This window comes from Anopheles darlingi, chromosome 2 (assembly GCF_943734745.1).
Source record: "Anopheles darlingi chromosome 2, idAnoDarlMG_H_01, whole genome shotgun sequence".
Classification (NCBI taxonomy): Eukaryota; Metazoa; Arthropoda; class Insecta; order Diptera; family Culicidae; genus Anopheles; species Anopheles darlingi.
The window spans coordinates 94,376,902-94,401,901 of NC_064874.1; the positions used below are offsets into that span (position 1 = coordinate 94,376,902).

The window sequence follows — 25,000 nt, forward strand, 5'->3', positions numbered from 1 at the left end:
CCGGGACCAGCGTGTGAGTGCTTGGAATTCGCATGTACATAACACTAGCATCGGAGACTCCGCTAGGGCTCCCTCCAAGCCCCTCTTCCCAAGGCTCCCAAAATCTAAGACTTTCCCCAGTTACTAGATGGACATGCGCACAGCATGCCACCCCTTCGCCGATGGGCCTAGTATATGTACTCTCCGTAGCAGGCGCTGCTTCATTCACACACCTTCGTTAGCCTGACGAAGGCGAGCTACAGCTGTCTCATCAGCCATCGCCTGGCCTGGCGATAAATACGCTCCACGCAGGACACCAACATACACTTCGGGTTGTAATTATTGCCACTATGGCTTCGGCCCCGAAACCCGAGTGCGCGACGACGAAACAATAAGAATAATTATTTAATTTTTCATCCCTCATGACCCAGCGCAGGGTTAGTAACGACTCAGCATACTTATCCCTTTCACGCTCTTACACAGGACCAAGCGCCGTGTGACGAGAGATGCGGCATCCTTGCTCACCATCCGGGCTTAGCGAGAAGAAAATCTTTTCCCTTGCCTCATCCCCAGTGCCGGGTCGGACCGGACCGGGACGCTGATTTGTGGGTGTTACCGAGTGCGAAAAATTGCAAATATGTATAAGCCAATGAGTCCGCGTCTTCTTCCTCGTCGCGAAAACTCGTTTGTCTTGGGGCGAGGTGGCGCATAAAATCTTATGCGCAGCCTCGCCAACAACCATTTAGCAGCAGCTGCTGCTGCTGTCTGGCTCTCGGCAACACTCATTACATAAAGGACTAAATGCTCGTACTAGTCGTAGGGATGTGATCTCTTAATGAGTTTAATTAATACGGAAATAGGCCGGCCCCCAATCATTGCTATGCTCCTCCCTCGTGCGAGGGATTCGCGGTTGTTCTAAGAACAATAGAGTAGGAAGAGCTAATCGATAGGATTGATCATTAATTTCCGCCATTTCGCGCCGCGTATGTTACCATGGGTTACAATAGAGATAGCAAACGGGTATCTGCGTAACATGATAACGTTTGTCCTATGCCATCATTGCTTGCCAATCGTTGTGCAAACCCAATGGGTCACGATACGAGCACTCTTACTATAGCGTACCACATGGCATGAAACAGTTTCCTACACACCTGCGTGCATGTGTTACTTTTTTGATATTGTAATACATTCAGTTACCAAAACCGGGGCCGCATAAAATGGTACTCTTTGGTGTTGATGATGAAGTGTTGATTAAATGATGCTGGTAATCAGTTATTGTGATTTTTTTAAATAAAAATAAAATTTTGAAATTTTAATTTATTTTTACCTGTCCTGAACACATTTTGGTAAATTGATCGCTAAACACTATCAATGAAACATGGTTTCTTTCTAGTTAAATAAGTGCAGTCAGGCATCAGTTTTATCTATTGAAGAATACATTTATTTTACTTCTAGTTGTGCATTTGTCATGGGAAAGAGATTTCGGATTTTAAATGGTAAACGTCGTCGTTCCGGTCGTTACCTACCGAACATTGGCAGAAAGACGTATCCTTATACTACTCAGAATTTTTGACACGATTTTTTCTTTCAAAACATACATGAGGTATTGTCTCCTTGGATCTAGTTTCGTTGGTTAATTTCAATTAAATTACTCTCGATAGATATTTAAAAAAACACAAGCCTCTGGCCTGGGAGCAGCAACATTAATTATCCAGAGCATTGGATTATCGAAGCTCATCGAAGCGTGACTCACAACTAAAACATGCTAATGAGCTTCACAGCATGGCTTACTACAATGATCCACGTGATTCATTTGGGAGAGGTACTACAACTCATGGAAACGAAAAAAAAATCGCGAAGACGAAGACTCATTTGCCCACCGTACACCGACAATGAACCCCAAGCGAAAAAAAACCTCTCGAAATCTCAGCCTGAAGCAACATTACTAGAAAAAAACACCCCACAGGATAACGCTAACGAAAACTGTGAGCGCACAGCACAATGCAATAAACATAAGACAAAAGCATTAACCATTCGAGGCGGTTGCCCAAGGCAACGACTACGAAGACGGTCGATTGTTTCGCGTCCTTATTCGCTTGAGCTACTCTCAGGTTCTGGTACTGATGGCGTCTTTATTTTTTCCCAATTTATCTTCCTTTGCCTAATTTTCCCTTTTTTCGGCGGAATTCACCCTTCGATGGATGGAAAAAGATTTTTTGTACCCCACAGACGACGTTTTTTGACTCTTTTTTTATCACCAGTCCGAAATGAAGCCCTTCGCATTTATGCATCGTTCCAGACTAAATGAGGGGTGCCCGAGAGACACGCGCGGTCGCACATACACACAATACAGAAAAAAAACATTAAAAAAGAATGATAATGAAAAAGTTCTCTACCGTTCGAGGGGACCGGAATCGCACACAGAACCGATGGCGCTCACAAATCCAGAGATTCGCACACATACATGAAAAGGACTACAATGTGGTGCTGTAGGATTTGAAGGCGTACATTAGAAGGGATGATTTTTTAAAAAATTGCCTAACTCTACACACATTGCTAGTCTGTCTTCACAAAGGGGTCGGCCTCAACTAGTCCCAACTACTGTTGATAATGTCGAAGAACACAACGGCGAAGTACGTTATGTGCGTTACCTTAGCGATGTGATAGGGGAAAAGGATCCGCGTGGCAAACGCTTCCGTTGTGGAGGCATGCGCAATGCGTGGAAAAACCGAAACTAGTCTAGCTTTGAGGTGGAACCCCGCATACAAGCTATTTTAGTAAAGTCTCAAACCAGTCAAGAGAAACTTTGTGGAAAATCGTGCTTTTTTCGAGTAGTGGGTCGTAGTAGATCTAATGCAACTTCAAATCGTGTACCTCCCCCAAGCCTTCCTGACATTTTTTGTGAACTAGCTGCTTCTCATTAGTATCAGAACAAAATCAGTATATTCCTAACCAACATACAGCCAAAACGTATTCGTTACAAGTATAAAAGCCACCTGCAGGGACATTGCGAAAGCTGAGAAAAGGAGTGCGAAATACCAAACAAGGTTGGCAAAATCTCGTTTGACAAAAAGCATACTAGGTCGCCGATTAATGTTCACCCAGCCACTAACTGCCCATCAACGGGCCATTTCGTATGTCAGTCCCAGAAAAGCGACCTGGTATGCTTTTTGTATGAACCTAAACCACCTGCACTTTACGGATTACACTGCGTTTGTTTTTTTTTAATTTTCGTATAGTCGCAATGTGCTTAGAAGCTTGAAAATCCTAACTTTTTTATTTTTAAGCATGTGTTGTTTGTGGCAAAGGTAAAGTAACTCGAACAAATAACAAATGTTTCAAATGTATGTAACCGATAATACGCGTACTGCACGAGTATCCAGCAGTTAGAGAGCGTCAAAATGTTGTACCATATTTATTTATTTTATGTATTGACCGTCCTATTATCTGTTGATATATTGTTTTATCCATTTCGTTTCAGCTGTCGGAGCCGGAGCAACGTGTTATAGAAGCCGAGGAACGCGCTGATGAAGCCGAAGAGAAGGTAAATCTTTCTTTCAAGCCACGGCTTTTGAATGGCTCTTTGTTTAGTGATATCGTTACATGTTTATTAGAGTGTTACTGCAATGTTTAATGCGATGGAGCGCTAAGCCGCACCTATCATCTTCCTCGATAGTACATGGAGCAATCGAAGGATTTAGCGGAAAGGTTGCGCCGGCGGTATACCGCGTTTTGGGCCCGTACTTTCCAATTACCGCATATAAATTGCACAATTCAAAATACATTCAAAAAGACGAAAAGGGTGACGAATGTGCTACACCGAGGAATATGGTCAGCGAACACCATAGGTTGGAATAAGGTATGTAAACTCCACTTTCAACACAAGATTAGCAAGAATACTCCAGAGCGTAATATTTGTCATATAAACATTGAATGCGTGTTGTTGCTAAAACGTTCAAAACACCGCGGACACAGCATTCCCGTACAGACCGAGACCGAGCCGTTCAAAACGAAAGGACTTAAAATACATATGCATTTGTGCAATCTTCCAACACTGTTTATTTGTTTTATTTACGTGAAAATGGTTCCTTCTTTTTTGGATTCGTTTTGCATCTTCAACTTCATTAGGTTATAGTATGTTATGCTGTACGTTAAATGGTTACTACTCTCATGGAATTTAATCAGGCTACGAGACAAAAGAACCATACTCGTGCTTCCGGCAAAAGTCCCTTCTCATTCGGGGACTAGCTTAAGAATTTGGTACGATCTACTGGCAGGTAGCATTCAAGAAGTAGATTCATCTCTCACCAAATATCGGTGAAAGAGGCGGTTGAAATGGAATTAGTACGAAGGTGTTTTGTACGGATAGAGAGTCAAAAAAAGGCCAGACCATACACATATTAGTGAAAAGGTCATACATCCGTCCAGCTTGACACATGCTAGCGTGTGTAGCTTCACTATTGCTCCTCCTGTCACCCAAAAAGTGATAAAAGAAAGAGAAAACTTCTGTTGCCTGTTAACTTTTCCACCGGTTCTAGAGCATCGGTTCGCACACGCACGACGAGCTACTCCACGAGATGTCCACCCATTGTGTCTCCCTTCGCAAAACTACTGACTAGATTCTTGTTTTTACTTTATTTGTACCACCCAGCGGGAGTCACGTGGAAGGGAACTTGTTGAACACGTCGATATAGCAGCCCCCGGTGGTGGTGGATAAGGATAAGGTTCCATCGGATCCGAAATGTTAGAGTCGCGGTGAGTTTGATGATGATGATGATGATGGTGATGATGCTATGCTATGGTGCCTTACCGTTGGGCACCATTTCAATGCTTTTGGTCACCTTTATGAATGCGGCGAATGCCATTTACTTTGTGCGAATATGGTCTAGGCGGTCGAGGCGAAGTTAATGTTGGGGAACTCTGTAGCTGTACTTTGGTGTGCGCAAATGTGTGTGCAAAACGAAATGTACGAAACATCATCATTGATCCATCCCTTCTTTCAACGTCACACTCGCACCCACTTTATCGCTCTCTCTCTCTCTCTCTCTCTCTCTCTCTCTCTCTCTCTTTCTTCCTCTTTTTTTTCTCTCTCTTCCTCTCTCTGCATGCTAGCTCGCTTACAGGACATTAGAGTCTTGCTCGCCACCCCCAAACGAGCTTACGAGCCTGCTCTCATTGCACAGCACGTGTAGATGGTACAGGAGGCAGCATTAGCTAACTGGTGAATCGAGGCAGTTCCACGGGCTTATCTGTCGAGTAGAAAGAGAGAGAGAGAGAGAAAACCAACAAACACCGGACACCGTTTTAGTGTTGTAGGTGAATTGGAGTTCATCGAGTTTAGCTCTCATGCACAACGTGGCAACCGGAGACCCCACTGCCTCTTGCCTTCTGAACAAACACAAACACAACAGCACTAGAAGGTGTAGCGAGTCACCATAACCGACAGCACCCGCAAGAGAAGGATAACGAAGGCCGAACGAAGGAACGAACGATCAATCAAAAGTACAAAACATATTATACAACATCAGGTGATGAGCTAAAGGATCGTGGAAAAAATAGGTAAACAAATACAGCAGAAGACAAGCGAAACAAAAGACAGAAAGTCAAACCACATTACAAAACACGATACAATACAAAACCGATGCATGCAGCTCGCGCCACGGGGTTGCATACAACCATCCCCACCCGATAGCATAGCAAACAATACACGAACGTCGAACACAACACGTTTAATAGTGAGTGAGCTTAGTGGTGGTTTTGGATTCTCTTGTACAAGTGCGACCATCTGCATACTGGTACTAAGAAGAAGGGACAATTTTGCGAGCTAACTGAAACTAAGTGAAAAAATATGGCCATTTTGAGTTGGTTTTTGTGGTAGATAATTTCTTGATTTTCTTCCATTATGTTTCTTCCTTTTCGTTTTACATTAGATTGATTGGGAAACATCTTTCACTTGGCTAGCTTTTAGATCAGGACATATCAGATCAGATCCATGATGTGAGATTGCGAACATTAATGCTGAGTATTGGAAAACTGTGAAGGATGGAGAAAGGTAGGGCTCCGGAGCTGCCCAGCGCGTACTATCACACTCTTCCGCTCATCGTGGGAGAACCAAAATGGCTGGTGTGGACTGTTGGGAGTTGAAACAACGTGGTATGAATTTGCATTTTGATTGGCCATTGGCCAGACCGAGAATATGGCTATTTGAGGTTGAACAAACAAAGAACCGGCCGAGAAATGACATAGAAAGTTCACACGCGTAAACTGCAACTAGTGCCACTGCAACAGCTGCAGGGTGTTGCTTATTTTGATTGATTCTCGCACATTCGGTTCCGAGGAGGTGCAAGCGAAGGTTCCGTGGTCCGTGAGCGATGAGCGGAAGAGTGGTCGCGTATCACGTGTCCGGGGTTTTTTTTTGATTTTCTTCTCTACAGTTCTGGTCGCGCCTTTCTGTGGATCTTTGGTTCTGCACTCGAAGGTGAGTAAAATATTACAAGTGAAGATGCTGTAGCGGTCGAGATGGTGGTGGTGGTGGTTGTAGCGGTAGTAGTAGTAGTAGTTGTGGAAGTAGAAGACTAGTTGTGGTAGTAGATAGTAGAGTAGTTTTGGTTTTTGGTAGAAGCTAGAACGCTATTTACATGATGACACATTTTCCCTTCTCGGCCCATGGATTGTTCTTCTTGTCCGGTGCGTGGATTAGTGGATCGTTCTTTTCGTTCTCCTCCACGTACTCTCGCATGCTGCAATAGATAGAAAATAGACGAATGGGAAAAATGAAATACAAATGGTCTACAAGGGTAGAGCTTGGGCCTGATTATATGATTCCAAAAACACACGAAAAACTCATAATGGCCTACCTTCAATGATATGATGCTAAGTAAAACGATAAGAGATATGATACCGTTTGAAGAAAATAAGATGATGGGCAAATGAAGATACATCAACAAACATAACCTTTTGATACACATCATTTGATTCCATCACCATCGCCAGTGCGAAGCGGTCGCTGAATTGCCAGAAAAATCTTATGAATTTTAACAATACATTCTGCGTTGGCAAAGGGTTCGAAAAGGGCTCCCGGCGCCTTAGGCTGTTGCGGGATATTACTTTGAACTTGTGGAGTGGTATCGCGTGCCCGGCACTGGCGCACTGCAGCTGACAAGCGAAAGGGAAAACTCGGAAAGTCTCCGCCGCCGAAAGGGTCGAGCGTTTTCATGGCAACATGGGCCTTAACTGGCTATCCTTTTCTTTTGTATCAAGAGGCCTTAGAAAACCTGGGCAACGCAGCGTTAAAAGGTGTCCTATTTGGAGCCCGGAATCGGTTCTGCCGGAATGCAGAGGCAGACAGTGGCCGGGTGAAGGCATTTAAAGTCTTAAGTGCCATAAGCCGTTATTTTTCCTTTTGTCAGTTACACATTACTTAAGCGAAGATATTCCCTTGCCAGAGGGAAACTGGCGTTCGGAAGACCGAGGTTCACTCCTTGTAACACTTGGCGCAGTGACAGCACAGCCCAGGGATCCACCATCGTTGACTAACTTTACATTTCCATCCGTGGAGGCAGCTCGATTCTATCCTCGACGAAAAGGATCGGGTATCCTTTTTCTCTTCGCGTCTCAACAGTGAAACACACATTGCATTTGTACGGGTCCGGAAAGTGTATAAATATTAAACACCATTCCCGAAAACCCCATAACATTCTGATGTTTTATTAATCAGGGCCTCGGTCCCGGACACAGTAGGAGGTGCCAGGTGATGACAAACTTTTCCACCGAAACAACACAGATGGTGGCTAGGGTCAGGTGGCAATAGCGCCCAAAGAACCCACTGTCGGCAACAGTTCAAGGACGACACCAGCCGACGAGGAAGATACCGAGCACGGTTGAGTAAGAAGAAGAACTTGAAACAAGGCAGAACATTTCATTTCCTTCGATCCATTACGATCTTTATGAAATCTCTGTTCATCGGAGCATAAACAGGCAACGCGTGGTATTTCGTCAATTTTTGTCATGCGCAACTGTTGTCTTGCCGGACCGAGCGACACTGAACAACCAATTAACAAGTGGCTGGTTCGCTAGTTTTGTTACCATTTATTCAATCTACCTTTCGTTCGATAACGAGTGGTTTTTTTTGGTGGGGGGGGGGGGGGTGAGAGGGTGATTGAATCAACTGGCACCATTCAGCGGTTCTGATTCAACCACAAATTCGATTTATTATAGCACATAAAGTCAGGAATTTGATTACATTCCACGCGCGCTCTGTCGCGATTGACAATGCGTGCGTTCTTGTCAGGTTTAAGATCGTCCGATTGATTGACTGATAGCGGCTGCCAATCGAGGATTCCAGCACCCACTGACGGTGACTGGTTATGAGTGAATGAAGTGTCAACACCGGTGATGAATCAAGTAGCAGGAAAGATTTCCTTTCCTATGATCGGTCCGGCGTATGGCGAAAGGAATAAAGTATGAATGTCTTTTTCTTTTTTTTTTTTTTTTTATATCAGGCCAGTTCGGCGGTTTATTAGTGTAAAATGACAATATCACAGCACCGCCTACCTCTGTACAGCATATCATCCCACCCACTTCTCTATTCCTGGTATGGCAAATCGCGAGTAGGATAACTTAAACCTTGATAGGTTATCCACTAGGTAGCTCGGCCGCAAAGAACTGAAGGCGTGATCACGCCTGTTGTTCCTCGTTTGCCCCGCGCTGCCGCCTCCTGGCATTAGCCTCTCTCTGTCTCTCGTTCTTGCGCAGCCTTTGCGCTTCTTGACGAGCGGCTGCTGCTGCTTCCAGTTCCGCGTTCCAGCTGCCCGCGTCCGGTGGTATTTGAGTGTATTCCTGCCACTGCCGCTGGAGCTCGTCCATAATTTTTTTCACCACTGCCGAGATCGAGGACCACCGATCCTCGCTGTGGAGCAGGTTGCTTAGTAGATTGTCCGGTGTAAGCGCCCCCTCCTCGAAAGCCAGTAGCGCTTGCCGTTCTCCATTAAAGCGTGGGCACTCGAAGAGTATATGCTCCGCATTTTCAACACGCGTCGGGCAGCTGGGACAGAACTCAGAATCGGCCAGGTGTTTAATATGCATGAATTCCCGGAAGAACCCGTGTCCCGAAAGCATTTGTGCCAACTGGAAAGTTAGCCGTCCATGCTTCCGGGCCGTCCAGGCGTCCATGTCGGGGATAATCCGGTGTGCCCAGCGGATGTAGCGACTCGACGCTGGGTTGTTGCCGTCCTCATCCCACTCTCCTTGCCACAGCGTGATGGTTGTCAAACGCTCCTCCTTCCGAATGATTCCCACCGCTGTGTCCGGCTCCGCCAGTTTCCTCTCACGCACGCGTAGATCCTCTTCCAATAGTAGACATATCGGCGGCATGCCAGCGATCAGACTTGCAGCGCGATGTGAGACTGTGCGGAATGAACTGGCCACACCTTTCGCTGCTCTACCTTGCACTGCGTTGACAATCCGTCGCATAGCCCCGGTCTCAAGCGCTGCTGCTGCCCATATCGGTGACGCATAGCGTAATGTTGATAGCGCTACGTTGGCCAGTATGCGCCTCCTGAAGCAGGATGGTCCACCGTGATTACGCATGATGTATCCAAGTGCGTTTGACATACGAGTCGCTTTAGCGGCAGCAGCCTCGATGTGTCCTTTCCAGCGCAGGTGGTCGTTCAGGATCACTCCGAGATACTTCAGCTCCTTCTTAGTTGTAAGCTCGACCGTTCCAACTTTGTAGCTGACATGTTGTTTACCTCGCTTTATGCTGCTGAACATGATGGCCTCCGTCTTCTCTGGCGCTATCTCGAGCTTGTGCTGGGTCATCCAGTTCTGTACGATCGCCACAGCTGCTTGTGCTGTATCCCTTGCTTCCTCGGGCTTCCTACCGGGGGCGCAGATGAGAATGTCGTCAGCAAAGCCAGTGACCGTGGCTCCCCCCGGCAGGTCAAGTCTCAGAACACCGTCGTACATGGTGTTCCACAATGTCGGGCCCAGAATAGATCCCTGAGGCACTCCCGCCGTGACTGCACGTGTCTCGACACCCTCATTTGTCCGATAGATCAGTTGCCGGTCGCGGAAGTAGTCGCCCAAGATGTTAATCAGGGGACCCGACACCCTCTTCTCCAGCAGAGCTCTCCCGATCGATGTCCACGATGCGTTGTTGAAAGCATTCTTGACGTCTAATGCTACCGCCATCAGACAACGCATGTCCTTCTTGTTCGTGACACCGAACTGTATGGCGTAGCTTGCTCGTGCTACCACCTGCTCCACTGCATCAACCGTGGATCGCTGTTTCCGGAACCCGAACTGCGAGGCTGACAATTTCGGGCCCGTTGTCGCGTCTTCCAATTCTTCATTCAGCCTGTTCAGCAGGATCTTCTCATACACCTTCCCAAGGGTGTTGATCATACACAGTGGCCGGTATGAGGACCCGTTTCCTGGGGGTTTCCCAGGCTTGGGTATCAGAACGAGCCTCTGCACCTTCCACTGCGTTGGGAAGGTTTGTTGGTCCAGAAGTTGCTGGAAAATCCTTTGAAACACCTCTGTGTTTTCCATTATCGCCATCGCGACCGCAATGTTGGGAATGCCGTCCGGTCCCGGAGCTTTGCGGGGACCCAGGCGCCTGGCGATGTTCCTTAGTTCTTCTTGGGTGACCTGCCTAAGCACATTTGGGGTGCTGCTGTTGGAGGATGCAGCTGATGGTTGAGGCCATTCCATTGGGGGGTGCTTCGGGAATAGCTCGTCAACCAATCGTCTCGTCTCAGCAGGATCAGTCTCCGGTGCTGCCCTGTTTCCCCGTAGCCAGCTCATTGAGAGTCGGAACGCGTCGCCATAGGGGTTGTCTTCGACTGTATCCGCCAGCAGCTTTAGGCCCTCATTTTTACTCTTCTGAATGGCTCTCTTCATTAGCTTTTTAGCCTGTTTCAGTACATCTGCGAGCAGATCGGCTACTGCTTCGTCGGGGTCGTTCCGGTGCCTTCTGAACTCCTTTTGGCAGGATTTACAGACCCACTTGAGGGCCTCAATTTGATCATTCCAAAAGTAGGCTGGCTTCCTTCTTCTCGTGCCATGCCCCCGATAACGTGGCATGATTTCGTCACAAGCCTCCATTAGTTTTGCTGTGATTTCCTCAGCAGTCCTTGCTTCGCCTATCTTCACTACCTGCAAAGCGACGACAAAGGCTTCCTTATCGAAGAACTTGGTAGCCCATCTTTGGATGTTGTGTGTAGACGGGTCTTCTTGCTCTCCATTTGTGGGCCGTCGGTGTTGGCGTGGCAGGATATGAAACAGGATTGCCTCATGGTCAGAGTTGGTGAAGCCATCGAGTACTCTCCAGTCCTTATCTTCTGCAATCCCTCTTGTAGCAAAAGAGACGTCAATGAACGATGGTGTTGTTCTTCGTCCTCCGTTGAAAGTTGGGATGTTGCCACGGTTCAGCAGGGTTAGGCCGAGTTGTTCAGCCATTTCCAGCACCTCTATTCCTTTGTTGCTGGAAGTCCTGCTCCCCCAAGCCTCCGCCCAAGCATTCAGGTCCCCTCCTACTACGACGCGGGGATGTCCTCGTGCCAGAGTTATTATCACCGTCAAGAAACGCTGGAAGTCCGCTATAGCCATCCGAGGGTGGGCATAGCAGCTGAAGAAGAGAGTGCCATCTATAACGGCGGCAGCCAGTCCCTCCATTCCCGTCCTAAGCGCCTTCTGTACAGGTCGGTCTCCACAGGCATAAACAGCTACTCTGCCTGAACTGTCAGCCACCCAACTGTTGTTTTTTGGGGGGATGTGGTTGACTTCGGACAGCAGAGCGACCTGTGCTCCAACGTTTTGAACGGCTTGGATCATAAGATCTTGAGCCATCCTGGACTTCCGCATGTTCAGCTGGTACACTATGAACTCTGCGACTGCGGCTTACCGCTACACATCGGTGAGCCCGTGCGATGAGCTCCTCCACACGCCATGCATTTCGGATTCGCCATGCATTGGGCCGCTTTGTGGCCCAGCCCCCCGCATTGCAGGCATCGTCCCTTCCGGTCCTCATTCCGGCAGCGGCGAGCATGATGGCCGCGCTCCAGGCACTTGTAGCAGCGTGCCAGCTCGATCGGGACTGGCTCTGGCGTCTGGACGAGGCATCTGGTCCAACCTATGTAGATCAGCTTGCCCGCAGCTTCCATCGCCGCCTTGGCCTCCATCTGTACGATCGCACGCTTGCTCTCGCTCTCCCTCGACCGCAGATCCACATTTATCACGGTGTCTTGGCCGGTGATCTTCTGCAATGCAGCAGTGATGTCCTCCTCGTTTGCAGCCGGATCGATGTTGCTAATGATCACCGTTCCCCGATCGGTGGTCAGCTGTACCTTCGTTGGATCCTTTAGACAGCTGCGGATCGCTGTCAACATCTTCCGGGTGTCGGTTTCTCGAGGCAGTCGAAGTACGACGTTTCGTTTGCCGAACTCTCTACCAACCTTCACCGGCCCAATTTCCATGACGTGTTGCTGGCGAATGGCCGTATACACGTCACTGAACTGCTGCTCAGGTGCAAGCGGAATTCTAATCACATCCAGCCTGCATCGACGCCTCGTCGTCGCATGCCGCCTCTGTTGGCGTTGCTGCTCCTCTTGTTGTTCTTGATGATCTTGTTGAAGCTGCCGCCGCGCCTTCTTATCAGCAGCATTTCGTCGGCGTTCGGCCGCTGTCATCACATACCGAAACTCGCCCTCTGCCGGATCATTCGTCGTCGGTTCATTCGTCGCCGGTTCGTTCGTCGTCGATTCATTCGTCGCCGGTTCATTCGTCGCCGGTTCATTCGTCGCCGGTTCATTCGTCGTCTGTTCATTCGTCGCCAGTTCATTCGTCGTCGGCTGCTTCTTCTGCTTCTTCTTTTGCTTCTCTTTCGGCTTCTGCTGCTGCTGCTGCTGCTGCTGTTGTTGTTGCTGCTGTTGCTGCTGCTGCTGCTCATCATTCCGCTGCTCTAGTAATTTCACCCGCTGCACCAGGTTGGCGATTTCTGACAAAGCGGCTTCCAGCTTCATCCGAAGATCCTCCTTCTCGCTCAGCACTTGTCTCAGAGCCAGCTCGGTTGGGCTCTCGGTACATGTGAGGGTAGTGTCGCCACTATCCTCTTCTTCGTTCTCTTCGACATTGAGCAGCTTCTTCTTCGCACTTCTTGTTTGCATTCTATCCGTTATACCGTCCATGCTCGCCACGTGTCGTGTGACCTGTCCTCCCCAGCCAGGGTCAATCAAGGTCGTCGCCGCATCCGCCACGAATGTCTGGAGAATGCCGGACTGATCGATAACGGCCGTATGCAGCAAGCTGCTTGCGGTGGCACACAATACAATGGGAATAACAATGCTGTTCGCGGTGGCGGGCACCACGGAGAAATGGCAAACACGTCCGTTCGGTCCAAGATTTCGCACGCAACTCGAATGTCTTTTTCTTGGCTTGAGGTTTTCCAGGCCTAAACATGCTTCTTGTTGCTCTTTTCTTATATACGAGTGTACATGTTCTGAGCAGGAGTGGGTTACGTTTATCATGTACAACACACACATTCGATGTGTGCTAAAGGTAAGAAAAACGAATCCTGCAAAGCTGAGCTGCTGATGCCAGATGAGCACAATAAAACTCAGCTCAGCCAGCATCCAGTTTCTGTTGGTTGCCACACCGAGTCATATACAACATCCAACAGTAAATTGCATATGAAAAAGTTCACTCAGCTCCGGCTTTTGCCTCCTTAGCCTCCTGTTGATTGCATACCCTTGGGTCGTTGCGAGGGCAACCGGAATTGAGAGCACAGGAAAAGGGGAAACCATTTTATCCCCAAATAAAAGGAATGCAAACCGCAGCAAAATGGAAATGAAATGGATTTCGTTCCGAATCCGCACGAACATACCGAGGTGTTGTACTACATGACATCTCGCAGTTGATTGAACATCTCGCTCGCAGGTTTTCATTTTGAATTAATGAGGATATATTCCAGTTACATGCCATATACAGTACGCACTGACTGAATTCCTATTTTCAGTTAAACTGAAACACATTGGATCAACATTATTCGAGAAGTTCTAACCAACATCGCATCACCACCCACCCGGGATGTTGGCATATTCGAAAAAGGTATTAATGATTTGTTTTTAAAGAAAATTCGGCAGTTTCCGTTTCACTATCACTCTCAGTGAATGCTCAATAGTCTCAATGCTCGGTGGATTGGAACGAGAAGGAGCGAAACTTTGAAATCCAACTTTCTCATTAACTCATCAAACATCGAGATTCGCTATCTCAAGTGGCACCCGTGAAATCCTGTTGAACGCAAATGGAAAAGTTTAAAATTAAAAGCAAAAGCTTTAAACATGCGCTTCTCCGGGATTGGGGAAAGTTGTTTGTGCAAATCGCACATTATAGCCACGACACGGCCACATGGCAGAGGTGCGGCTAGCAGCAAGGAAAAATTGATTTATGGAAAACAAGCCAGCCGGAAGTTTGTCAACACTCTCGTGGTACGGCACGTGGGGAAGGAGGATTTGGGGGAGGGGGGAGGGGGAGGGCAGTTCACAAACTTGCTTGGAGCTGAAACCAAAGGTCCAGTGTTCGGGCGATGGGAACGAATGGGGACAGACAAATTAAATTATTCCAGAAACACCCGAGGGCACTGTCGCTACCGTAATAGTCAACTGTCAGTGTGACAACTTGGTACCACACCAGTAGTTACCTTTAGTGCTACCGTTCGCTAGTTTTACTCTAAAAGCAGGTAAGAGTGATTCCGTATTTTGGTTTTCCCTGGCAGGCGAATGATTGGCCAGAGTGATGATTCGTTGTCATTAGTTTTCAATTTAAGTTGTTGGTACAACTGGCACTGGTGATAGTGGGCAAATGGTTAGTCATGGCTTTTCCATTTATTAAATCAAAAGTGAGTAAAGCCAAGGGCACTCCCATCATTCCCTCCATCACAGCGGGCATCCGCCTAACGGATTCATACAACGATTCTCTGCACTTGATCGGTCGTAAAACCGGTCCAATACCTTTATCCAGAAATGGGTTCGGGTGCTTTTTTGGTCTGAAAACCGGTCGAGCGGAGTAGAGTGCTCAGTCATGCGTAAACATATTTTACGCACCTCTTGCCATTTCCGACACGACTCTTGCTTTGCACTGCCGGATTGCTCTCGAGATGGAAAATGATAAAGAGTTCCACGAACACTCGGTGAAGCCATAAACCATTTGTATCCATCGCGACGCGAAACGAAAGAGGCAAAAGCAGCGAAAACGATGCCAAATAAAATTAATCCAAATTGGGACAACACCTTTGATGTTACCAATTCTGAGAAAACAATTATTCAAGCGAAAAGCAACAGAAGAATTGAGGGCCACTCCCTTGGTAGCGACTGAATAAGACATCACTGGCCACAAATCATATACACTGCCGACATGTTTCATTAATTGATTCCCACGCATGGCTGGTATCCCGGGGTCGTTTCCAAGTAAACGGAAGTACGAAACATGTAATTAAATTTTCGTCCTTTTCCTACCGCCATTACAAGGTCGGTGGTCGTTCTCACGAAGACACATCCTTCTTCTTCGATGTAGCATCTTCGGTTTCGGCTCCGGAATCGGTTGGGAAGCAACGCATCCTTAGATGTCCTTTCGAAGGAAGATTTGATGCAAAATGATTCTTCATCAATCAAACGACCTTAGGACAGGTTTCGCATGATGTCGGTTGTAAGTGGTATGTTGTTATTCATCTTATTCTCTCTCTCTCTCTCTCTCTCTCTCTCTCTCTCTCTCTCTCTCTCTCTTCTCTTCTCTCTCTCTCTCTCTCTCTCTCTCTCTCTCTCTCTCTCTCTCTCTCTCTCTCTCTCTCTCTCTCTGCATCTTTGCATCAAGCGCGCTTACCACGACTAATGATGGATAGTTTGCTGAAGGTTGGCTGATGAGATTAGCTCTACATTTTGGCTCCATTAAGGAGGCCATTTTCCTTCCGGGGAAATGATCCAGAACAAGAAGAATGCTCGGCGAGCTATCATCGCATCGTTAGTGTAATTCATTTGGGGCTCGAGGCGATTTCTGCGCATCAATAGCTCGTTTTGTTGTCCTACATTAACTCGAGGTTTTCCAGGCAGGGAAGAGGAACGTAAAAAGGAATTTTAATTGAAATTCAATTAAGGCTCATTGTATCGATACTGAGAGCAAAATTTCTATTCTCATCATAAAATGGCGCTACAACTATTACAATCTAGAGTATCAATTTTCTTACTTCTTTCCTTTCGCACGAGCTTTCCCGGTGATACGCCCCATTTACAGCAATGACGGGGATCTATTAAGCTTTCCCGAGCTTCCGATACTGCTTGCAGACCCCCCCTCCCCCCTCCCTCAACGCTTTGGTACACTGCAGTGGCAATCACGTGCCGCATGGAATATAATCCTTTTTCTACTTCACCAACGCCACCATCATCATCATCATCATCATCGTTAACTCATCCGCCTGTGCCTGGGCACGGGGGCGGAATTAATGAGTCTACCCACCTGGCATAGGGGACGACCCAGCGAAAGTACTGGCAACGCCTTCATCATCGGGATCCTCTGTTTATTCCGTTAAGTAGCCTCGGTTTGATTACTTTTCATTAAAAATTCAATCACAGCAGTCTCGCGCTACAACACCATCCTCAGCTGAGAAAGATTTGCATGCCTACTTGAAGTCTAACAACGTCTGTACTTCGATAAAACTGAGGAACCCTGCTGATGGCTAGGACGGTGACGGTTTCTTGTTTCATTTTCTTCATTTTCTGGACAAAATGACGCGCGCGCGCTCGCGGATTAGGTAAGTTATGGTTAGACGATTAAGAAGATTAGTTTGATCAATTTTACTGGGATATTAATTGATTAGCATCCTTAGCTCTACATCACTTTTTCAGTTCTTAAAAGCTAATGTTTAGTGTGTTGCATGCACTTGATTAGTATTGCGTTAGTAACGGTTAGTGATGTTAGTAAAAAAGTGCTTTGGTTATTCTGCCCACATTCTAAAACACTATTTATAGAATAAACTTTAGCTCTAACTTACGTAAACGCTATTTTCATCATACTTTTATGAGTAAAAAAAGAACCCTATGTTACGAGTAAAAGTCTGATTTAACGACAGGAGACCCTCTTCAGCCACAAGGCGACCCATGTCAGGAACAGAAATCGGCATCGTTGACTGTCAAGTGGCCGAGGGTATTTTACTAATGAGCCTTGCAAGTACGTACGACGGATTGTTACTTGAGCAAAGAGAATGCTTGTGAGACTTCTTACCAGAGTCAGTAACTTGTGCAGACGCGTCAGGTTTACATAAAACTTTACACAACATTTCCAATTTTCTATCGTAGGATCTGGTTGTGATTGGAACTATGGCCAAACCAAACTCTAGGTCAACGGAAGCCACAACATGTATGTTATCTCCCGGCCTGCGGTTTCGAGCTCAGCTCCACTAAAGTTTAACTTTTCATACCCAGAACATGGCTAGTTATGTTCTTAACTATCAAACCTTATATTACCGAACCTAACGAACATCGTGATGCTCCACTAGTTGTTCTCTCTCTCTTTTCTCTCTCTCTCTCTCTCTCTCTCTCTCTCTCTCTCTCTCTCTCTCTCTCTCTCTTTCTCGTTTGGTGGTTGGTTAATGAAATTCGAAGTAAACTCGTGCAACCAACCACACGCGGATTAGCGTTGGTCGTAGAGCCGTTACGTTGCGGGGGCTTTTATGGGAGTTCGTCTCTCAGCAAATCCCCATCCATGGCCAATTTGTGGCCGCCCTGGTATCGAGTGGATGCGGTGATGATGTAAAGCGGTGCAATGTTCCTTCATCCTCCTAGGCCCGCGCGTAAAGGGCAACGCATTAACGCTGGCACCATTTCAAACGAATCATGATAATCCCGCGCGATTCAATTAAGTTACTTGTTGGCGGACCTGGACCGACTGCCAATGTGTTTGGGGATAGTTATCCATGCAAGAGCATGTAATGAATTTCGGAATCGATTTTTCTACCGGTGGTTGCAATCATTCTACTTATTTTCCAAAGAGTCGCATAACTTTGCGAAATACACCATTGCAAAACGGCGAAATCATCATGTTAAGATTAATCTTACTGTACAATTCATTAGTCCAAATCAATAAAAAAAAATCGCTAAAACATTTCGAAAAAACCCATCGAACCTATAAACCTACCATCTATGGATCTATACGCCCTTCCTTGTCCCATCGAGAGTAGCACGATCGAACAGGTACGCGGAAGAATGATCATCTTTCATCATTATTGCATCATGTGCTACGACCGAGATGGTTTATCAGGTAGCTTTTCGTGAAAAACAAATTCGATAAGTGATGCGTACGTGTGTCAGCACGTCTGGTACGCCTTCTGCAGACGCTGGTAACGTGTGAACACTGCGTTGAACAAGCCGAACACATTATGTTTATGAGAAAGAACTCTCAACAAAAAGATGGACAGGTAAGGTAGGTTGAAGTCAGCATTAGTGAGCATGAACCGTACAGCTTTCTTCTCGAGGGCATTGTAACTAATAGAGATCTTGCCTAGTCTCCCACCATCGAGCATTCGATGTCTATCGAAACGATAATGGCGATAAGGTTGGCCCAGCCTTCCGCCTCGTCTTATTTGTTCTGTCTCGCTTTTCCCACGCTTCAATCGAATGGCCGCCAGCGTACTCCAAGTACGCTGGTGCTACCTTGGCACTGTTTTCTCTCCACTGATGCCCTTTCCCCCATCTACACCCACTTTACGTGTGCGGAGAGCAACTATCATTAGAGCAATTGAACACGAGTCGTGTGTTGGCCACACCGCAACACGCCGTACACCGCGCCAAGCAGCGCACTAGGTGATTCAGACAAAACCGATAAGAACCGGATGGTGGCATGACAATGCGTGGAATGAACATTGCCTTAACGCATACCACTACATCACCACGACTACTAACAACGTGCGTTGGTCACGTTCGCGTGTCCCACCACCTCGTGACTCTTGTACTCACTACCCTCCTTTGTTCTTGTGCCTCGCTTCGGAAAAGTGTCCCGAGAGTTATCATCACATCCTTCTGCCCCTTCCGGATGAGTTTGCGATGCGGTGCGACGTGGTGAGTTCGATTTTCACCACACGCGCAAGCACACACACACACACACACGTACATACACACATATTGGTATAATGGGCACCAACACCACTGCATGCTGTGTGGGGTGGAAGCATACACGATGGGAGGTAAAGATATCGATTTTTCCCACCTAGCGAATCGAATGATTCTTGCCTCACAGAACCATCCATAGAGAAGCAAAAGAACCCTTGCACACACTACAAAACAGGTCTAATAGAGTTACAATAGACTTGGAAAGTGACTCGCAGAAAGGATATCTCTATTGCTTTGTTTCTGTAATCTAGAAGACACCAACACACACATTTGTTGTCGTCGAGCAGCAGTACTACTAGTACGGTGCACTACGCCATGCATACCACACTATAGGCACTTGTCACTTTTGGCAACCGGGCTACTACGGTGCGGAGCCGTGTTTGCTGCAGTATACACACCCCAAAATTATCGACTGCCACATCAATCGGACATGGTCGCCCAATGCGTTTAGATGACATAGCTATATAGGAAACGCCTCACAGATAAGGATCGCGTGATGATTATGAAGGCAATTTTTCGACCGGGAACGGGCATTTCAATGCAACTCTAAGTTAATCAAATGAAAAACTAATTCCCTCCGCAACTCACTAGTTATACACTACACTGGGAAATGCGAGACGAAAGGGTACGAGGCGTACTTACGCTGCGATACTCTTCGATAACGGCCATCGCTCCATCGACGCCTGGTACTTCATGTTTTCGATCTGCTTTTTCAGTGCGTCACGGTCCATGGTTGCTAGAATACTGGGATCCATGGTGCCTGGAAGCACAGAAACACAGCAAACGGGTTCATGTGGAGAGACTCAAGCTTATCGGTGTGTGCGTGAAGGGGCGCCTCCATCCATTAGGAAAGGGGGATGCTGGGGGTGATGGTGGGCGCGAATTCCCCATTCGCACGCGCATTTTCAGTTTCCCTCTCAGAAGAACTAATATACTGTGTATGTGTGAGAAAGATAAAGCGAGAAGCAGAGAGAGAGACGGAATGAAAAGTTGGGAAACGCTAACGAGGGGTTTTCCATGTTAGCCGGAAACCAAGACCTAAAGGACATATACTAGGGAATTCTCCGTCGCAGTAACACTCTTCGCGGCTATGGTGTAGCGTGTTAAAGATAGGCATTTGAAAAAGTAGAAATTTAAATATATTTAAAACCGTTGACCGCAAATGATTCCAAAGTTGTGAAGGCATGTAAAGGGTTCTTTACAATTCCTCTGTTCCATACAAAACTCTGCAATTTAAGGATTTCAAAGAATTATCATGGGTTAGAAAATGCATGAGTTCAATTAGAAACTGAACAACAGCAGAAATTACGCGCATGCTCGTATGCGAAGCGTTGGTCTCGCTTGCTGCTGCTGTTTATAATCAGTAAGATGAACTACTAAGAGCAACTTCATGAGGGAAACTGGATTCTAGTGGCTCTCTTCCACACATAGCCTAACCAATTCTCTCTCATTATTTAATGTTCTCCACCGTATTACAAACACATCGTGCACACACCCTTGTTGGTACGAAGTTTTCCCCTGTTCCGACTGAGACATGCGTAAATGAAAAATCGATGACCGACGAATGCTCGTTTTCATCGATTTATGTTTTGCACGATTAGTAGTCTCGCGGAAATTCAAAGTGAACGTTATTCTACTTTTTAATCCCCTTAAATGAACCACGAATTAGTCGTTTTTTTCACAGTCACTGCTACACTGTTGCCATTACAAGGATTAATCCCGTTATGCTGTTTTTTGTGAATTGCTTTCAATAAATTTAACCAAAGTGCATTAACAACTGATGCGCCTTTTCGTTGCGTTTTATCTACAAATAGGTGTCATTGCATTGTGCGCACAGTTTTGATCAATTGCTAAAGTAACGTTAAACTGTCCACTTCAACACTTCATCGTTTACCACCATTCTCAACACAGTTTTTATCATGTTATAGTCCCGTTCACAGTTCACTCGTACCACACCCATGCCGATAACTCTTTGATTTTGACTTCATCACTGATAAGAACGTTAGCAGCGCATAACGCATACAGTACCTTTTGATCACAAGCGCAGCTTCTTGAGCATTCGTATTCGAAAGCCCCCTTTGGTTATCGTTACGACCATGACACAACAGCGCGTTTCGAAAGAATTAGTGCAGAGGTGTTAAACGAAAGGTGAGCGAGCTAGCAAGGGCAGAAATGGCTTGAAAAGTAAAACCACGACATTCGATCATCGTCGTTGGTAAGAAGAGGCAAGATGTAATGAAGGGTTCTTCGCTAGCATCGCTAGACAACAGTTGGTATGTTTGGCGATGGAATTGTGGTTTCTTATTTGCACTCATCGTGACATCGTTCATGACACTGCTCGTAGTAACGCGTAATGAGACCGGCACGTCACGTGTGTGTATGTTCGTGTTTTCAACCTTCTCCTGCTGTGCACTAACCATCGCACTGATCGTGTACCCGCACCGCATCCCAATTTACGGCAAGAACGCGCAGCACGCAGTAAAGGGCACAGACCACAGCCACGAGACGACGACGAGAACGAGCGAAGAAAAGAACAAACATAAGATAAGGAGAAAGAGGTACGGAGGATCGGTGGGGGGTATAGCAAACGCGATAGGAATTGGTCGCGTTGGGGGGGGGGGGGATGACACCAATTAGGTAATGGTTTTGATCCAACCGCAGGGTTAAACTGGCTCACGGTGGAGCACGATCACGATGCAAATGGCATTGCGGCTGTGTGATCAGTTTTTGCAGTTCTTTGGCATGAAATGCGAGCTACCTAAGTGTTTGAAACAACGACCAATCACTCATTTCGATGCAGAATTCATGAACGATGTTTCTCGCGATCGTCTTGGGTGTGGTTGTCGAACGATCTTCTAAGCAGATGGCGGATTTCAGTAACGCACTGGTGTCTTACATTTGTCTCACCTCACGAGCTACGCAAACCTCACACCTCACTAACGGTAAGTACCGGTGCACTTGATGGCCTTTCTGGAGTCGCGTTCGGAACCGTTCTTGTCGACCAGCGCTGAGTGACTGTTGCCGTTGACCACAAGCAGCACTTTATCAGCTCAGGTAAGCATCGACTAGAGTTCTCAGTCACCATTAGCACCTTACCGTACTACCTTTCCCTTCTCTCTTTCTTCATCACCCTGTTGCGTGCTATTGCTCTCTTTTTTTGGCGTACTCACGGCCACGGTTCCTACTATCGTTGGTAGCGATGTCAACCAGGCTGGCGATGATAGAACGTCTTTCCGCTTTCGACCATTTCGATCGTATGGTGGCCTCGAACGTTGTTGCATTGAGCCCATTGACATGTAACACGTGGCAGGGCCTTTGGGAAAGTAGACCGGATTGAATAAAAATAATTCGATCCCACAGGAACGTTGAAGTAGCGAACCCAGTTAGTCCAATGATGTAAGACCATTTTCATGCTAATCATGTTTTTGATTCGCTTCAACTTATCAAATTGATACGATGCATAATGGATTGTAAATAATTAAAAATGATCATCATTAATAAAGGTGTATGCATTACTAGTTTAATACATTTTCAATGAACTAATTCGTTGGATTTACTAAATTAATATCTCTTTTATGAGATTAAATTAATAATATATTGCTTAAATTTCAAATGAGTTACATTTCGCCTGTGTTTGTTGAATCGGTTTAATGGAGTGAAAAAAGTTATTTAAACGGGCTAACAACCAGTCAATGGTGAGTACGACGGTTGCAACCCTATAAGCGCCTGCATGTACGAAGCCACCGAGAGGATGCACCAACGTGAACGCATCCTTGCGAGCCAGTGCACTGATGTGGCTTCCTGTGAGCTCGCTCTACGACTGCCAGCTTACGAACGTTTTACTCACATTCATACCGTGTGCCGGATACAAACGATTCATTCTTCGGCCACCAGAATACTCGCGCAAGTACTTCTCGCACTTGCACCTTGACTTGGAGGACCTTTTCCTTTCGTCTCTGCTCCGTGTGGGGAAGCATTCACATACGAGACAACCTGAGTGAGTAAAATGCATCTCGGGCCGACGTGTTAGTCTCAGTATGTTTGCTCTCGCTGAAGCCTTTCGCTCTTAGAGCTTCCTGTGCTATTTGCTGTTAGCCTGGTATATTCTAAGCAAACAATTCTAATATATTCCTGGTGGTCTATTTTACACACATCGTTCTTTTATGTTTTCTTTGGAAACACGAAATCGTTCTACGATGTGTTGTTGTCTTCTTTTTACGGTAAAACCCGGCACTTTCTTATTGTTTCTTTCTCTGGATTCCCACCAAAGTCTTCCCTCTTCTAGATCCAAACAGTGGACAACGGATTGCACTTTGTGTGACCGATATTGCACATGCTCCCATGTAACACATGCTTACTTCACAAATGTAAGCTTTCCATTTTTCAGACTCAAATTTTTTGGAACAGCAGCGCATGCACGATACAATTACTAAAGAGTGTCCTGTATTCAGATGTGAGCTGCCACTCATTTTACTTTTCGTTTTTTTGAGGACCCTAGCTGCCTCGATCTTTTTCAAACTATAACCGTATCGGAAGGAACATATATTAATTTTATTCGATACACATGTTGGAAACGCCATAACGTTTTTGGTTTATTATTGTCTAAAATCGTTCGTAAATGTATTGTCTTATAAAATTCCTTGAGTTTTCCTTCGAGTTTTTCCATTTCCTGAAAATAAACATTTGCTTTTTATTTAGAACGTTCATTTCACAAAATGGCCCTTGGACAATGTATCAATGAATGGTTTCGCGTACTAAAATACTTCACTACTACTTCATAAAGAGTGTTCAACTGTTTCAAAAACTGTTGCACAACTGAATGGAGTTGAACACATTTTTTCATAACAAGAAAAAGCGAGTTTTATGCCCCCGTTTTTTTTGGCAAAATGAGATGCCTACCTACCGAAGTGCATTAATTGCACTACAAACACTACCGACCTGGTTCCTGGTACCTGCCTAGTGAGCCAGGAAATTCGATTTTCTCTATTGAATTAGCCGCGAAAATGTACTGGAATTCCCGGTACGGCGCAAACGACGCGTTCCCTAAATGCCTTTTGAAAAAAATAGAATAGCTCTTGTACTTCTAGCTAGAGGACATAGGAACCTAGCTAGAGTGCTAGCAATGGGACAGTCAGTGTCATAGCCGCACCGCTCGACCCGTTTTGGTTTATGATGACCTGAGTACACAGTAGGGTGACTGAGAATAGTGGAGCGAATGGCCATCAACCGCGGAGGGCCAAACCTAATTGAATTACACGGTGCACAAAGTGGCACTTGTGTGGTTTCCGATGTGTGTGTGGTCACGTAATCTACGGAAGAAAACTGGGGCCGCTTCTAAAAAAAGCCCGCTGACAAATGAAGCAGTCTATAACACACCTCAACGATAAACCGAAAAACGGAATGAAATTATAGATACTAGAAATATGGTTCTAGAATAGCATAAATCTACTTACCACAACCATATGCCTATGCATCATATGCAATGCAAACTCTACGCCCCGCCATCTGGTGATATTTGTTAGCAAAAGGATAAACTTGATCTCACTTCGAGTTGCTTCCATATTCAAGTAAACTTTTATTGAATAAATTGAAAATCGAGTATTAATGAAATTCATTTGCACATGCCATCAATCAGCGGAACACAATGAAAACATTTACATGATGGGAGTACTTGTACACGACATGGTTTCGTACAGTGTGCTTAATGCTTAACGGGTTGATTCAATAGTTCAAGCAATTCGACAAACAGAATTCCTTCCGATCCGCTCGTCTCCTTTAGGGAGTATTCTGTAGTGCTTATGCATCTATTGATTCCGGTTCTCTACTGTTTCGTACACCTGAACGCCATGAGGTTCGTTTCTCGGAAC

General features: G+C 46.1%; 2 protein-coding genes across 17 annotated transcripts in view; both read right to left on the reverse strand.

Moving 5' to 3' along the window:
• Positions 1-1,442: 1,442 nt before the first annotated feature.
• LOC125951259 (guanine nucleotide-binding protein subunit gamma-e) lies at positions 1,443-22,182 on the reverse strand. Of its 4 annotated transcripts, XM_049679964.1 has the most exons (4): positions 22,041-22,182; positions 19,776-19,893; positions 6,618-6,719; positions 1,443-5,228 (listed from the first exon to the last, which is right to left on the reverse strand). In XM_049679964.1, exons 2-4 carry the CDS (start codon positions 19,886-19,888, stop codon positions 5,225-5,227), a joined length of 219 nt encoding a protein of 72 aa, XP_049535921.1. In that variant the 5' UTR covers positions 19,889-19,893; positions 22,041-22,182; the 3' UTR covers positions 1,443-5,224. The 4 variants fall into 4 exon arrangements, with proteins under 4 accessions (XP_049535921.1, XP_049535919.1, XP_049535920.1 ...); XM_049679962.1 differs by lacking the exon at positions 1,443-5,228 and having other exon boundaries at positions 6,312-6,719; positions 22,041-22,181; XM_049679963.1 differs by lacking the exon at positions 1,443-5,228 and having other exon boundaries at positions 6,312-6,719; positions 22,030-22,179.
• A 2,506-nt stretch (positions 22,183-24,688) lies between these two features.
• The window catches only part of LOC125950829 (ELAV-like protein 3), a 42,532-nt gene continuing 42,220 nt past the window's right edge, over positions 24,689-25,000 (reverse strand). For all 13 annotated transcript variants that reach the window (XM_049679152.1, XM_049679157.1, XM_049679161.1 and 10 more), the window contains one exon: positions 24,689-25,000. This exon is cut by the window's right edge and continues 9,192 nt beyond it. The gene's annotated coding sequence lies outside the window, so the exon portion shown is untranslated.